The sequence below is a fragment of the Anolis carolinensis genome, chromosome 2 (assembly GCF_035594765.1).
Source record: "Anolis carolinensis isolate JA03-04 chromosome 2, rAnoCar3.1.pri, whole genome shotgun sequence".
Classification (NCBI taxonomy): domain Eukaryota; kingdom Metazoa; phylum Chordata; class Lepidosauria; order Squamata; family Dactyloidae; genus Anolis; species Anolis carolinensis.
In genome coordinates, this window is record NC_085842.1 from 189,441,269 (window position 1) to 189,457,368 (window position 16,100).

Genomic DNA, 16,100 nt, shown 5'->3' on the forward strand with positions numbered 1-16,100 from the left:
GAAGCTGTTTCAGAGAGATAGTAACTAGCCTAGCAATAAAAACTTGTAGCACTTTCAGTGCATGTTCCCCAACATTTTTTGTGCTCAATGGGGCATTACTGATGGGGCCCAGTGGACATTAACATACCTACCAACGTTCCAATTTAGCAGACAGTTCTGATTTATCCTGTGTCATCCCACTTTTCCAGATGTGTTTAAAATATTCCATTTTCTATTCCTACTTTTTCCCTTAGCCCTCTGCCTACTTCAGCTGATACAAATTGAGTTCAAAGTACAAAAATAATTTGCACTCAATTAGCTCAGCAGAGGAAGATGAAAAGAAAGGGGGGGTGGGTGGGTAAAAAGCAAACTGATGTAGCCTTTCCTAGCTTGTATGTTATTCCTTACTAATACATTTTGCCATTGTGACCACATCCATGGTAGGTGCTGGATAAATGTAGTTTCAGGTTGCTTGAGACTATTAAATATAGGTCTGACTAATAATATACCTCATACTATACCATATCTCAAACTCAGCATTGACTTGATATTGATATTGAAATACAGTAATTAAAAGCAAATAAAGACAAAAAATCCATACTTAGCTTAATATAACACAATTTTACTGTATTATACATGTATTTTAATTTGTATTATAGTCCTGAATGGAGAACTCCACATGCATGCTCAGGCAGAAGTTAACTACAATAATTTGCCATAGTAAAATTGGTGGTCTCCTCTAATGGGGAGAATCATAGTTAGATTGGACCTCCTTCCCTTACACTCCAAGCAGGTTTTCTCAAGTGGGTTGATTCAACTCCCTAAATCCACTCACCAGGAGTTAAGCAAACAACCTCTGAAAGATACCTCCTAGTGAATGGAAGAAAAAGACTGCAAGCAACTGTAGAAGGTGCAGCAAACAAAGTGAGGAAAAGATAAAAAGAAGATGGCTGCTGAGCCTGTGTGCCTTCTCTCTCTCTCTCTCTCTCTCTCCCTCTCTCTTTTTTGCAAGTAGCTAATATACACAGGTGTTATTTGGTTAAGAAATACTTTATATATACTTTGACTCGGAATTCCAGTTAGAAACACAGGGATGAATCTTCCATGTTTAAAAATAACTTGCTGTGCCCGGCCACATGTTGCTGTGGCAAAGTATGGTGGCATGGGAAATAAAGTATTGAGGAATTGGCAGTAGTTAGTGTATGTTATTTCCTAAAGCTTGTGAATATGCAATATTTCTGGTTGTTCCTTTTTGTGTGTGTTGGAGGCAAGTATGAATGCTGCAATTAGCTAGAATGATTAGCATGTAATGGTCTTTCAGTTTCAAAGCCTGGCTGCTTTCTCCCTGGAGGAATCTTTTGTTGGAAGGTGTTAGCTGTCCCTGATTGGTTCCTGTCTGGAATACCCGTTTTCAGAGTGTTGTTCTTTATTTGCTGTTTTGATTTTAGAGATTTTTAATACTTGGAGCCAGATTATGTTCATTTTCATGGTTCACAGCAACACAGTAATAATAATAGTAATAATGACTTTGATAATACACACTACTTCTCTCCCTCCTTAGCTTCCTCCCTGAGGAAATCCTTTGTTGGGAGGTGTTAGCTGGCCCTGATTGTTTCCTGTCTGGAATTCCTGTTTTCAGAATGGTGTTCTATATTTACTGTCCCGATTTTAGAAATTATGTTGTTCTGTTTTATTATACCACAGTAATTATTATATATTATATTTATAATCTTGTGTTATTTGCTTTGAACTGGATTATATTACGCCCCTTCTACACAACTGTATAAAATCCACACTGAACTGGATTATATGGCGGTGTGGACTCAAGATAATCCAGTTCAAAGCAGATACTGTGGATTATCTGCCTTGGCATTCTGGGTTATATAGTTGTGTGGAAGGGCTTTGAGTCTACACTGCCATATAATCCAGTTAAAATCAGATAATCTGTATTTTATAGGCAGTGTGGAAGAGGCCTAAGTGAACTCTGCCTGTGATCCAGGCGCCATTGTGGCTGAGGGGGCTGCTAGGACACGAATTGAGCGGGGCTTAAAGGAGGCGGGGCCTACCCTTCTGACTGGTATCCACGGGGAGAATGGTTCTTCCTCATCCTCTGTAATTTGGACTTTATTTTTTTAGGGTTTTTTTAATTGAAAGACATAGATTGGATGACTATGTTTTTGGTGGCCAAATTTGGTGTTACTTGGTTCAGTGGTTTTGTTGTTTACTCCATGGGAAAAACACACATTACATTTTTAAATATATACTAGCTGTGCCGGGCCACGCGTTGCTGTGGCGAAGTATGGTGGTATGGGAAATAAAGTATTGAGGAATTGGTGGTAGTTAAGGTAAAGGGTAAAGGTTTTCCCCTGACATTAGATCCAGTCGTGTCTGACTCTGGTGGTTGGTGGTTATCTCCATTTCTAAGCTGAAGAGCTGGCGTTGTCCGTAGACTCCTTCAAGGTCATGTGGTATGACTGCATGGAGCGCCGTTACCTTCCCGCCGGAGCAATATCTATTCATCTACTCTCATTTGCATGTTTTTGAACTTTAGGGTTGGCAGAAGCTGGGGCTAACAGTGGGGGCTCTCTCCCCTCCCCCAATTCAAACCTGCGACCTTTCGGTCCAGAAGTTCAGCGCTTTAACACACTGCATCATCAGGGGATATTATTTCCTAAAGCTTGTGAATATTCTGATAGATTTTTTTTGTCTGTTGGAGGCAAGTATGAATGCTGCAATTAGGCAAAATGATTAGCATGTAATGGCCTTGCAGCTTTAAAGCCTGGCTGTTTCCACCCTGAGTGAATTTTTTGTTGGGAAGTGTTAGCTAGCCCTGATTGTTTCCTGTCTGGAATTCCCTTGTTTTCAGAGTGGTGTTCTTTGCGATATTTTATGTGCTTCTACTCTCTGTGGCCCTCAGAAAACAGAGGATTTGCCAGACTTTGGTGATGGGAATACTTTGTTGGGAGGTGTTAGCTGGCCCTGATTGTTTCCTGTGTGGAATTCCCCTGTTTTCGGAGTGTTGTTCTTTATTTAGTGTTCTGATTTTAGAGATTGTATTGTTCTGTTTTATTATACCACAGTAATTTTTATATATTCTGATTTTAGTGTTTTTGAATACTTGGAGCCAGACTGTATTCATGTTCACGGTTCACAGCAACACAACAACAACAACAACAATAATGATAATGATAGTAATAATAATGACTTTGGTAATACACACTGCTTCACTCCCTTCTCAGCTTCCTTTCTGGAAGAGTCCTTTCTTGGGAGGTGTTAAGTGGCCCTGATTGTTTCATTGTGGAATCCCCAATTTCCCTGCTTTCAGAGTGTTGCTCTTTATTTACTGTCCTGGTTTTAGAGATTATATTGTTCTGTATTATTCTACCACAGTAATTATTTCATATTGTAAAAGGTCTAATAATGACTAGATGTTCCAAATAATGAAAGATAACTGCCACCGATTAATGGTAATGCAGCCACCACTGTGTGGAGAGACACCTTTAGATTATAAAAGTGCTCAACCACCCAATAGCTCAGAGGAGGCCTTTTACTTTATTCAGTTTTAAAATGGTAGCGCAATTGTGCTGACGGAGTCTATAGATGACAGAGGCTTTGATGTTGAAAGAACAATAGCAAGTTTATTCAGGCACAAGCTTGGTGGTTACAAAAGATGTTTCAATTAGAGGTATTCTTATTAACAGTTACAATACTAGAATGAGATGTATCAAACTCTCTAAAGTATCACTTCTTTTACTTAAAGTAGTTAAAACTTCTTCCTCTGCTCCTTTTAAACTATTACTTCATTGGGTCTCTGTGAGTCCAGCTGGGATTGGTTCCCAAAGTCTGAAACTTGGATTATCCAGTGACTTCAAACCACAGTCACCCCCGTGATATACTATCACAGATTCTCTGTGCCTTTCCAGGACACAGACTACATTAAATAAGTCACCAAACTTATTTAAAACTGTCTCAAAATGAACAATTGAGTCTCCTTGATCCCATCAACCTGGAATCAATCTTCCCTGTGCCTCATCAAAGCACAGACTGAGGCTCACTTTTTAAAAAAACCCTTCACTTCTCCTCCCCTCAGCAGATGGCTCCGCCCACATTTCCATGGCAACTGCCTCAGAGGAGAGCCACTAAATGGCTGCCGCCGTCTCATACCTACCTAACCAAACCACAAGCACATAGTTAAACACAACAAACATGAATACAAAACTCATACTTCATTACACATATTACAGTAGAATCTCACTTATCCAACATTCGCTTATCCAATGTTCTGGATTATCCAACGCAGTCTGCCTTTTAGTAGTCAATGTTTTTGTAGTCAGTGTTTTAAATTCATTGTGATATTTTAATGGTAAATTTGTAAATACAGTAATTACTACATAGCATTACTGCGCATGGAACTACTTTTTCTGTCAAATTTGTTGTATAACATGTTTTGGTGCTTAATTTGTATAATGATTACCTAATTTGATGTTTAATCGGCTTTTCCTGAATCCCTTCTTATTATCCAACATATTCACTTATCCAACATTCTGCTGGCCTGTTTATGTTGGATAAGTGAGACTGTACTGTATATTTATAATCTTATATTATCTGTTTAGAACTGGATTATATGAGGCCCCTTCTACACAGGTGGATAAATACACACTGAAGTGGATTATATGGCAGTGTGGGGTCAAGATAATCCAGTTCAAAGCAGATAATATAAGATTATAAATGGGCTATATAGCTGTGTGAAAGGGCCTTGAGTCTACACTGCCATATAATCCAGTTCAAATCTGTATTTTGAATCTGCCTATCCCCTGGGCTGAGTGGGTTGCTAGGAGACCAAGTGGGTGGAGCTTAGCCTTCTAACTGGCAGCAATTGGATAAAAACAATTATTCATCTCCCTCTAATTAGGACTTTATTTTTCTTTTCTTTTTGTTGTATGAACGTAGAGGCATGGATGAGGGGTTGTGCTGCCAAGTTTAGTGTTTCTGGGATGTGTAGTTTTGTTGTTTTGTCCTAGGCCGAAATTTCATTACCCTTTTATATAGATAGACTAGCTGTGCCCGGCCATGCGTTGCTGTGCCGAAGTCTGGTGGTATGGGAAATAAAGTATTGAGGAATTGGTGGTAGTTAAGGTAAAGGGTAAAGGTTTTCCCCTGACATTAAGTCCATTATAAATGGGTAATATAGCTGTGTGGAAGGGCCTTGAGTCTACACTGCCATATAATCCAGTTAAATTCAGATAATTTGTATTTTATAGGCAGTGTGGAAGAAGCCTAAGTGAGGCCTCACTCTGCTTGTCCCCTGGGCTGAGTGGGTTGCTAGGAGACCAAGTGGGCGGAGCTTAGCCTGGCAGCAATTGGATAAAAACAATTATTCCTCTCCCTCTAATTAGGACTTTATTTTTCTTTTCTTTTTGTTGTATGAACGTAAAGGCATGGATGAGGGGTTTTGCTGCCAAGTTTAGTGTTTCTGGGATGTGTAGTTTTGTTGTTTTGTCCTAGGCTGAAATTTCATTACCCTTTTACATAGATAGATAGATAGATTGTAAAACCAGTTGTAGCATAAAGAAACTGGATTGGTACAGAAGCAGAAAGCATGAATCTCTTGTGCCATTTGCTGATTGAACTGCTCCAAATTATAAAATGTTAGGCCATCAGAACTGCTGCCACCCTGATCCAACAGGGATATCTGATTGTATATCTCCATGTCATCTAATTTCACATCACTAAGGACCAAATTATATGTTACCATAAACATGGAAGCATTTTTCTTCAGTTGCACAAACCCATTGTCTGCACCTTGTAATAGTTTCATGTCAAAAAGATCCTGCCCCAAATCCTTTTGACTATGAAGGCACTGTCTTCAGCAGACAACATTTCTGGGGGCTAAAAAGGAACCCAAGATTCAGATTGTCGGTGAGAATGCATCTAAAACTGAATTATAACTAATCTGTTTGGAGTTTTTTTATGCTCCAGTGATATTTCTGGATTTTATCTTATATTTAAAGTATCTTGGAGGGTGGGATATAAACTGAACAAAACGAATTGCATTACTAAATTTAAAAGGATTTTAATATTTTTCATAGAATCATAGCTGGAGAAGACCATCCAGCCCAACCCCCTGACACACAGGAACACAGAATCAAAGCATCCCTGACAGATGTTGGGTATTTTCTGATCCATGACACACTGGATTTATTTTTTTGTATTTTTATAGTCATATTTTAATGTATTTGCTCTGTCCTAAGTATATTGCGTCATATCTGTTTTTAGCGGCTTTGAATCCCTATATTGGGAGAAAAGTGGGAGAAACATAAAGGAAGTAAAAAAGTAAATAAATTAATAGCTTTCAAAGGATTAAAGCCAGAAGTAACACTTCTGCTAGCTTGATAACATGATCATACAAAAGGATCACAGAGAATAGGAAGCTGCGGTCAATGACAGAATTCTCTTCCATTCAGTCTTAAATTTCCCATTATTTGGCAGCTGCTCAAAACTGCTCCACCTAGACACATCACCAAGTGTTGTTTATTCCCTAAATACAGGCTCTCTTTTTTATTTGGAATCAGTAAAACCTTATAACTCAGAAGCTGAGCACATTTCTGGGCAGAAGGAATCTATGACTGTCTAAAGAAAAAGCGATGTAACAGGATGGGATGTCAGCAGGCAACATCAAGATGATATGAAATTGGTTTTTGGCCATGCCCAACCTAATCCAAATGCATCCCCTAGCTCCATTTTTGCCTTTCATCAATTCCTTGTGTGCTCCCATTATAGGCAACTGGGATATGGCTGGAGTTTGAATCTGCTTTCCCCTTTTCACCCAAGACTATGAGAATTCAGGTGAGTGTTTTCATTTGCCACATATAAGAACCCGTTAAGCTCTTATACAGCAAAGTCATCAATTCCCCTCTAGTCTCAGCTACTTCTTTACATCCATAGCAGTTTTTTGTCATATTTTTTCATATTTTCACAGGTCTTTCTCATTTTACTCTTTCCCACTGAAAGGCGCGCCATGCATCTACTGGGGTGCGGTTGTACAAGAGCTGTTTGTGAGACTACATGGGAGTCAGGGAGAGTGTTCACATTTCAGTTCAAAGAGGAACAGCTTCCAGTGGTTGACCTATAAAGAGTTTTTACCTTGCCCGGCGTTTTCTGACCCTTCGCTCATAGTCTGCTTCTTCATAATAGAGTTCATTGTGACTGGAATCCCTGCAGTGAGCTGCAGCAGCAATCATGGCTCTGGACTGCCCAGCAGCATTGGTACCTGGTCCTTCAAGGAGAGACAGAAAGAAACAGAGGCAGTTAGGAAATGTGAGTCTAAAAAGAAGAATCCGTTAGTACAGATAAGTCATGATGCCCTAAAGCATATGTCCCATAATTCTCAAAGACACTAAAGCCCCTTCTTGGCACAATTATTTCTGGGGCTCAGAACAAAGGTTTGAGTATATTTTTTTCTGACACCCAGTGGAAGAAATTCTCAGTGGACAGAAAGTTTAAATGCAGTCTAGATGTATGCCCCACACAACAAAGAACAACAACAAAAGGGAGTAAGAACAGTAAATTTGACAGAAATATAAATTAGTACACAAAACAACATTGAGCAACACGCGGACAGGGGTCACACATACACACCAAGGTGCTACTTACCATCTGCTAAATACATTTTCAGTTTGGCTACAAGGGCAGCTGGAACACAATTCAGCAACAAGAAAGAACGAGCATGAAAGGAGACAGGAGAATCAGGGAGGAAGATTGGGAGGAGATTCAAAGGAAACAAAAACAAAGACAGAAAATAAGAACATCAAATGACACAAGACAATGGACAAAAACCAAAGCACTGCTAGACATGATAAAATGACGCACCAAAACCAGAACAAGAACATTTTTGGACAAAGGAAGATGGCCCCGACCAGAAAAACAGAACATATAGGCCCGGGCTGTGGCGCAGGCGGGAGAGCAAGCCAGTGCAATTAACTGCAATGAATCACTCTGACCAGGAGGTCATGAGTTCGAGCCCCGCTCGGAGCCTATGTTTGTTTGTCTTTGTTCTATGTTAAAAGGCATTGAATGTTTGCCTATATGTGTAATGTGATCCGCCCTGAGTCCCCTTTAGGGTGAGAAGGGCGGAATATAAACATGCTGTAATAATAATAATAATAATAATAATAATAATAATAATAATAATAATAATAATATAGCACTGCCTTACTCTGACCCAGACTCCCAGTCCAACTGCAGTGCACTGCATATTCCAATAAATGTGAATGGCTTTCTGAGAACTATTTCAGCCTCCCAAGTGACATTGTTCCATGTTTAATGGAAATATTACAGACGAGAGTCAGAATCCTCTGCATACAAAGTATGCAACCTATTACTGAATTATGGTATTTCCTCACAATACTCCCATTGGAGGAATCCAGATCTACCTTAATTGTCCAGCTTCCCTGTAGTTCACTGCCCAAACTCCCTTTTTCTTCAACCCAGATGACCACCAAAATCAATAGAAAAAGATGACACAAGTGACTGAGCACAAAGAAGAGAAAAACAGGTTCAGTTTTTTCAGCACATCCCACTTTAAGTTAATGAGGTAGATATGTGAGTGGCAAACATGTAATTTTGTGAGGCAGTGGGAAGAGGAGATGAACATGTCAACTTCCTATTGGAAGGGATGAGTTTTATATCTTCCTCCTGTAGAGAGGGAGAAAGTTGGCAGGAAGGATCAGGCTCCCTTTAATAGAAGACCTAGGTTGCTTAGTCCCTGACAGACTTGAGAAAACAGAAAATATTCAAAGGATAAAGTACGGTAATATGTTTGCCATACTTAGGAAATTTCTGAAATAATGAAGAAAAAGGCAAACCAAAATACTTGAACAATGGCAAAAATATGGAATGCAAAAGCTGACATACACTAGAATAACAAATACCATGGTTTGGAAGTAGTATTTAGGCATTTTAAAGATCATTCTGAATGTCAAACATCACTCTCCTCTTTGCTGCTTTGTTTTCTTTGAGGAAGAGGGAAGCAAGGTACATGATGCTGCTCTAACCCAGCTGTGAGAAAATTGTGAATGTCTCCATTCTTATGGGAAGCTCTAACTTCTACCACAAAGCAAAAGTAGCACCAGAAAGAACCAAAAGTCAGGCTAAGTATGCAAGTCTTCAAATTAAGTGTATGGTTAAAGTGAGAAAATGAAAGAAGGAAAAACAGGAAAGTGAAAGAGGAAGATGATTAAAGAAGGAACAGCTCTGCCAAATATTCATGCCTTGGAGAACTCCATCTCCCGTGGCCCACCTCAGTACATCAAAGTAAAGAAAGAGAATGAGGCATGGCTTCCCCTTGTCCCGTTTGTCTGTTTCTGCTGTTCCTATTGCTACTACTCAAGAAAAGACAGATATTGTGAGGGGAGGCAGCAGAAAATGCTTCAGGGAACGGTAGACCTTCAGAGAGATAGAATACGAAGCAAGCTCAGATTCTGAAATACCCCTGTAAAAATGCAGACTTTTTCGCCCTTTCTAGGGCAAATCTTTATGGACTGCCATGTTTCCTTTTGAAGTCTGAATAAGGCAAAAAAAAAAATCCAGAATATATGCAGGAAAATAATAATGTAGTTATATTAATGACTTATAGTATTCTTTATTGGGAATATCAGGGTTGGGACAAGTAGAGTGGAAGAGAGCACCCATGCACTTCTCTATATAATACTGTCCCACCTTATCCCTAAGTATGAAGTGATCGGATGAATCCAAGCAATGTAGCACTGCAACAGGAACATTTCAGAAGGCCTTGTGTGTGCATTGTGTCCTTTCAGCTTTCTCCCTCGCACCCATTCTTGCAACACGTGTGAATGTCAGAGCTACTGACAGGGTTTGTGGTGAAGATTAAGATGAAGGGTTTCTTTTCCCAGTATCTGAGCCAGGGATAAGCAGAGAGCAGCGGCCTGACACTGAGAAATCTACCCCTGTAGAGCAGGATCAGGAGCCTCAGGGAAGTAGGCATACAGAGTTAGGGCAGGATTCATAGCTTCAGGAAGCAGACCAAGAGTTAAGCATTCTAGCTAGAACTCAATTAAGAAGTGATGCCATACAACTGAGAAGATTTAATTGGTTGGCTCAGAGATGGGCCAATAGGTGAGAGCACTTGTGAAAGTGGCATAAATAGCTGGAGACTGGACCTAGTAGTTTGCTGGGAGTAATGTTGTTAAACTGCTATAGCCTGAATCCCTGTTGGTGAACTCTTTGATTGGACCTTGACGACTGGACAATGTTTTGGACTACAAATTTATTTATTTACTTCGTTTCTATCCCGTCTTTCTCCACCCCAAAGGGGATTCAAAGCAGCTTACAAACATCTCAACAAAATCAACAATCTAAAATATGAGCAATTAAAACATGTATCAATCAATTAAACAGATAAAAACCAAATAAAATGCTGAGTCATGATTTAATAATTGATATGTTTATTTATTATTGTATGATGAGGCATTGAATTTTGCCTTGGTTTGTAAGCTGCTCTGAGTCCCCTTTGGGGTTGAGAAGACGGGGGACAAATGGAGCAAATAAATAATAAAGATGGTTTGAGTTGGTGAGATTGCTTGGCTTTGACCCTTGGAAAGAACTCTGGATTATTTGTATGCTTTGCCCTAGTTGGACTGATTGCTGTATATGACTTAGACTATGAGACAATGAATGGCTGTGTTTACAGAGATTCGGTATACAGGTCTCTGACAGGCAACTTCCCCTTCTCTAGTGTGGATGAAGCCCCAAACATGACCCACCCTGTAGCGACTATGGATAGTCTTAAACATTACAAGTCTGGTTTCTGTCAGAAATATTAAATATTAACTGGGTATTTTGATTACAAAAGTGTAGGCCGAAACCTGTTAAGAGTTAGTGGACCAAAGCTGGCGATGCTCTGGGAAAGTGCGTAGGTTGAAGTGTGTTGGTGGTAGTTTTTTTGCCTCAGTGAGGGAACTCCTCAGTCAGTGTAAGGTGAACATCAGTTTGAGGTAAACCTGTTTGAGAGAAGCCTTGTGTTCTAAAGCTCCTGTGTGAAGGCTGCTGCGTGTTAAAGCTACTATGTATTTATTTGTGTTATACAAACCTTGTTATTGTAAATAGTACAGCTATATTATTTTCATACAAAGAAAAGCCTTCTTTGGAAGACATAACATTGATCTGTGTGTTTTATTTTTTTCATCACTTTGGCCTACTGGGGTTGGATCACGCCACTGCTAATGCGTTGCTCTGCTATCCATTTATGAGGAGGGCCTTTGCTTATTTAGCCCACTCATCCAACAAAGGTTATGGGCCCAGTACGGCCCCAGTATAGACCAGTCTAACCCAGTCTAGCCCAGTACAGGCCAGTAGAGATCAAATTGAGGCTGAAGAAACATGGCAATGGCATTTCAAGCAAATGGACTGTGGTTATTTAAAATTTCCTGTTAAGAGACAATTTGTGGAAAGTTGTGGAAAATCCCCCAGATAAAGAAGATGATGATGACAAATTGAAGGCAGATCAGTGTGCAAAGGCTTCTATTATATTGGCATTAGAGGATAGTCAACTGCCATATGTGAGAAATGTCCAAACAGCTGCTGAGTTTTGGCAAAACCTAAAGGAAGTTTATGTCAGCCAGTCAGTAGGCATGAAAATTTTGCTGACAGGGAAGTTATACAATTTAAAACTTCAGAAGGGGGAAAGTATTACAAACCACCTGCAGGAGAAACCACCTGCACCTGTTCATTGACTTGGAAGAAAGGGGCATGTGTTATACTGAAGAAAACAAAGCTTATATTTTGATTTCTTCATTACCCAAAGATTGGGACAATTTTTGTTATGCTATGCAAAATATGGATGATAAGGATTTAACCCTTGACTATGTGTCTTCAAGGCTTTTGGAGCAGGAAAATAGGCTAAACTTTGAGTTATCCTGCAAAGACCTTCAAGTAGCTACCACAAGAAAAACTAGTGAAGCTGTGAGTAGCCAGGATTACACAAGGATGTTTAATGTAATAAAATGTTTTGCTTGTTGAGCTAGAGAGAGATGGAGAGGTTACGTGCTATAAATTACAAAAGTGGTTGAAATAAAAAGGAATTTGGCACCAGAAAACTAATCCATACAGCCCTGAAAAAAATGGAATAGCAGAAAGAAGAATATGAGTGTTACAAGGAATGGGAGGCTGTACGCTGGAAAACTCTAAATCACCATTTAGTTTATGGGGAGAGGCAGTAGAAACTGCAAAACATGTTATTAACCCCCAGTGTAAATGAAACTCCATTTTATAAAATGTTTGGCAAGAAACCTAATCTTAAGTTTTTGGAAGTTATGCCAATATATTAATTCCTGGTGAGCAAACACGGAGAAGACTTCGTTTCATTGGGTATAGTAAAAAGGAAAAAAGGTATTGTTTTTGGTTAGGACAAGGCAGAATTATTATCAATAGAGTTTGATGGTAATCAGAATTGGAAAAATATACATCAAAACAAAGAAGTATTTCTATCATTTGTAAGTATTGGGCCTCTGCAAAGGGAAACTAAAAGAAAAAAAAATCTAGAAATGAAGAAATTGATACAGAAACAGAAATAGAACTCGCAAAAGAAAAGAAACTAGAAATTCCATGTACTAAGTAGTCCTAGTGTAGAAACAGAGAATGTAACTAATAAAATAAATGAAGATGAAGAGTTGATGGAAGGGAAATAACTGAAATCCCTAGAAGATCAGAAAGGGCTAATAAAGGTGTACCACCAAAAAGATTTATGGTTCCATAGGTAACAATTAAAAGAACGACTAAATTGTAAAATCCTGTGAAGCTAACAGTGGATTGTGTTTATGTATATATGTATGTATGATTTAAATTTGAGATTTTTGTAGTCAAAAATAGAAGGGTGTCAGAAATATTAAATATTAAGTGGGTATTTTTTTATTACAAACGTGTAGCCCAAAGCCTATTAGAGTTAGTGGACCAAAGATAGCATCACTCTGAGGAGAGTGAGTAGGCCGAAGCCTGTTGGTGGTAGTTTTTGCCTCAGTGAGGGAACTCTTCAGTCAGTGTAAGGTAAGCCTCCTTTGGAAGATACAACATTGGTCTATGTGTTTTTGTTCCTTTTCATCACTTTGGGCTACTGGGCCTGCTGCTGATGCATTGCTCTGCTATCCACTTATGAGGAGGGTCTTTTGTTATTTATTAAGCCCACTCATTTCTTCTATCCAACAGTTTCTTCTATCTTTTGCAGGGAAAATATTGCAAGTGCCTGAAAAATTTAGTAGATGTAGTTTACTTGTTATGGAGTCAAGACAGCGAGAAAGAAAGAGAGGTTTTTAGAGGCTCAAATATACACATGTGTCTTGGGACATGCCCTCAGAAACTCCAAACCTGCCAGTAACATAGTGCTACAGAAACTGCTAAGCCCAACACATCACAGAAGGTGTTTTATGCTGTGCATCTACCAGTTACAATTAATGCCTCAGCCTGTGTAAAATGCTGGCTCCAGGTGCCTCTCTGGAAGAGTCCTCCGAGAATGGAAAGTTTGGCTTTTCCCTGCAACCAAAGGCCAAGGAAGAGAAAGGAAGATATCAGTTCCCAAACATTCCCACCAGCTTCTCCTCTTTGGACCTACCATCAACACTGTAGACCTTCAGGCCTGCCATGTGCTTTGCTGCCCGTGCTTTAGAAGCCGTTAACAACATTGGATTATAGACTGCAAAGTCTCTGTAGTAATTTTCCAGGATAACTAAAGCAGCCCGCTGGATGCTGGAAAAGAGAAATCGGAAGAAACAGATTCTTAAGGTGCATTCAAAGGAGACATCTCCACACAGGTGCTGACAACAGTTTCCATGGGTCCACTGTACTCTGGTAAACATGTCTGGCTGCAAAGACGCCCACTGGGCTGTGGACAAATTTTGAAACTTTTGACAAGTTTTGAAAAAAATGCTTTGAGTCCTCACAAAGTATTTGCTGTGGCAAGCATAATTGGTCTCAGTCTCTCTCTCACACACACACATGCATAGACATTTCACAGGAAGGCAAACTTGCAATGTTAAAAGAAAGATAATATTCCTAAGAACCTGAACACAACACAAAGATGTATTCTAAACCATGGGTCCCAATCCTAGATGGGGTTCCCTCAGGTCAAAGTTTGGGTCATGAAAAATTTGACAATAGAAGCTTCTGAATGCTTCCTAGTTATGTACATGAACCTATAAGCAACAACATACAGTGTTTACAGTGGACTCTGCCAAAAATGCTTCGGCTGTACTGCCCCAAAAATAAAATCAACCTGTTTAGCAAGCCTTGCAAATGATGTTTACTAACAGTAAATGTTTTATTTTTATATCTGTTGTATGTATCTGGGAGCCCTGGTGGCAAAGTGTGTTAAAGCACTGAGCTGCTGAACTTGCAGACCAAAAGGTCGCAGGTTCAAATCCCGGGAGTGGAGTAAGTGCCCGCTGTTAGCTCCAGCTTCTGCTAACCTAGCAGTTCGAAAACATGCCAATGTGAGTAGATCAATAGGTACCGTTCCGGCGGGAAGGTAATGGCGCTCCATGTAGTCATGCCGGCCACATGACCTTGGAGGTGTCTACGGACAACGCCGGCTCTTCGGCTTAGAAATGGATATGAGCATCAACCCCCAGAGTCAATCACGACTGGAATTAACATCAGGAAAAAACCTTTACCTTTTACCTGTATGTATCTGGGATCATGTAAAAACATCTCAGATGGAAAGGGATGGCGAATGGAATTTTTAAGAAGCCCTGTCCTAAATCTCAGATTATAAAAAGTCCCACTCATTTGAACCCATAGTTCAAATCCAGATTCCCAGGGCAATCACCCCCAAACCCTGCCCGTATACACAGTTGGCCATGTTGGGTCTGAGTGCCAAATTTAGTCCAAATCAATTATCGGCTGGATTCAGGGCTCTCTGGATAAGGGTCCCAGATCTGAGGTCAATCACCCCAAACCAGGCCTGTATGCATAGTTGGCCATGTTGGATCTGTGTGCCAAGTTTGGCCCAGATCTGATGTCAGCTGGGTTCAGTACTTTCTGGATGCAGATAACTCCAAAAATCAAGGCCCATTCCCACTAACCCTTGTAGTATGTTCAGTTGGTTATGGGGCTTCTCTGTGCAAAGTTAGGTCCCAGTCGACTGTGGGTGGGGGATACTGCAAGTCCCATCACCCGTGGGAAATTTAGTCCAGATCCATCATTGGTTGGGTTAACAGTGCTCTCTGGATGTAGGTCAAGTACAACTTTTGTAAATCATGGTGAATTTTCCCCAAACCTCTTGTTCAGTTGCTGATCAATTCATCTGTTAACTGTTTGCCATAGGAAAGGGTAGAAGAGGGTTAAGGTAAGAGGCAGTGGGTAGGGTCATGCAAATTAAGGAACCCTGGGATGTCCATTTTGGAGGAAAAACTGGACATCTAGGATGAAATTGTTCCCGCCTGAAAGCCTTCACTTGGGTGAGGGCCAGAATGGTTTTTGTGGCAGGGTTTGGGCTACATATTCATGGCACTCACTATAACCTGCATATCAGTGGAGGGAGGGCCAATGGTGTCTCCTGTGCAGTGGGAACTATAGCTCTTTGTGGAGGCGGGAGGCTGTCTTTGGACACCTTCGACACATACGCACATACACATTTTCACTTTTATTATGTGTATAGAAGGTATCTATACACATAATAAAAGTGAAAAACATCCATGTGTATAGATAATATAGATATAGATAGACACAGATATATATCATTGTTTCATTGTTTCATGCTTTTTGCATTACAGATATGTGCAGTGTGCATTGAAATTTGTTCATCTTTTTTGTCAAACTATAGTCCCAACAGTCTGAGGGACTGTGAACTTGCCTCCCCCATTTGAAAAGTTTGATGATGCCCTAGACCATCATAGTGCTATGATCCCCCTATCCAGCTGCCATGGCTACACCCTATAGGATCCTGGGGCTTGTGCTCCCATCAAAGGCACAAGAGGAAGAGCTCCCTGTGAAGCTTCCAATGTCCACCCTGTACTGCCAACCACAAAAATCCATAGGATGTTGTCATGGCAGCTGAAGTGGAATCATAGTACGGTGCAGTGTGAAAGGACCCCTGATCCTTCCAACCCTGTTGG

At 40.1% G+C, this 16,100-nt stretch overlaps 1 protein-coding gene and 1 long non-coding RNA gene across 2 annotated transcripts in view; one reads left to right on the forward strand and one right to left on the reverse strand.

The window, feature by feature from the left end:
- vangl1 (VANGL planar cell polarity protein 1) overlaps positions 1-16,100 on the reverse strand; it is a 68,051-nt gene that overhangs the window by 17,001 nt on the left and 34,950 nt on the right. Inside the window, exons 5-6 of the mRNA XM_008103850.3 lie at positions 13,601-13,734; positions 7,123-7,255 (exon numbers count right to left, since the gene is read on the reverse strand). Of these exons, the coding sequence (XP_008102057.1) occupies positions 7,123-7,255; positions 13,601-13,734 (267 nt within the window). The remainder of the gene's footprint in view (positions 1-7,122; positions 7,256-13,600; positions 13,735-16,100) is intronic.
- Positions 689-14,271, forward strand: LOC103277750 (uncharacterized). Its single transcript, XR_010003156.1, has 3 exons — positions 689-903; positions 6,760-6,825; positions 13,217-14,271. It is a non-coding gene; the product is annotated as an uncharacterized LOC103277750 (long non-coding RNA).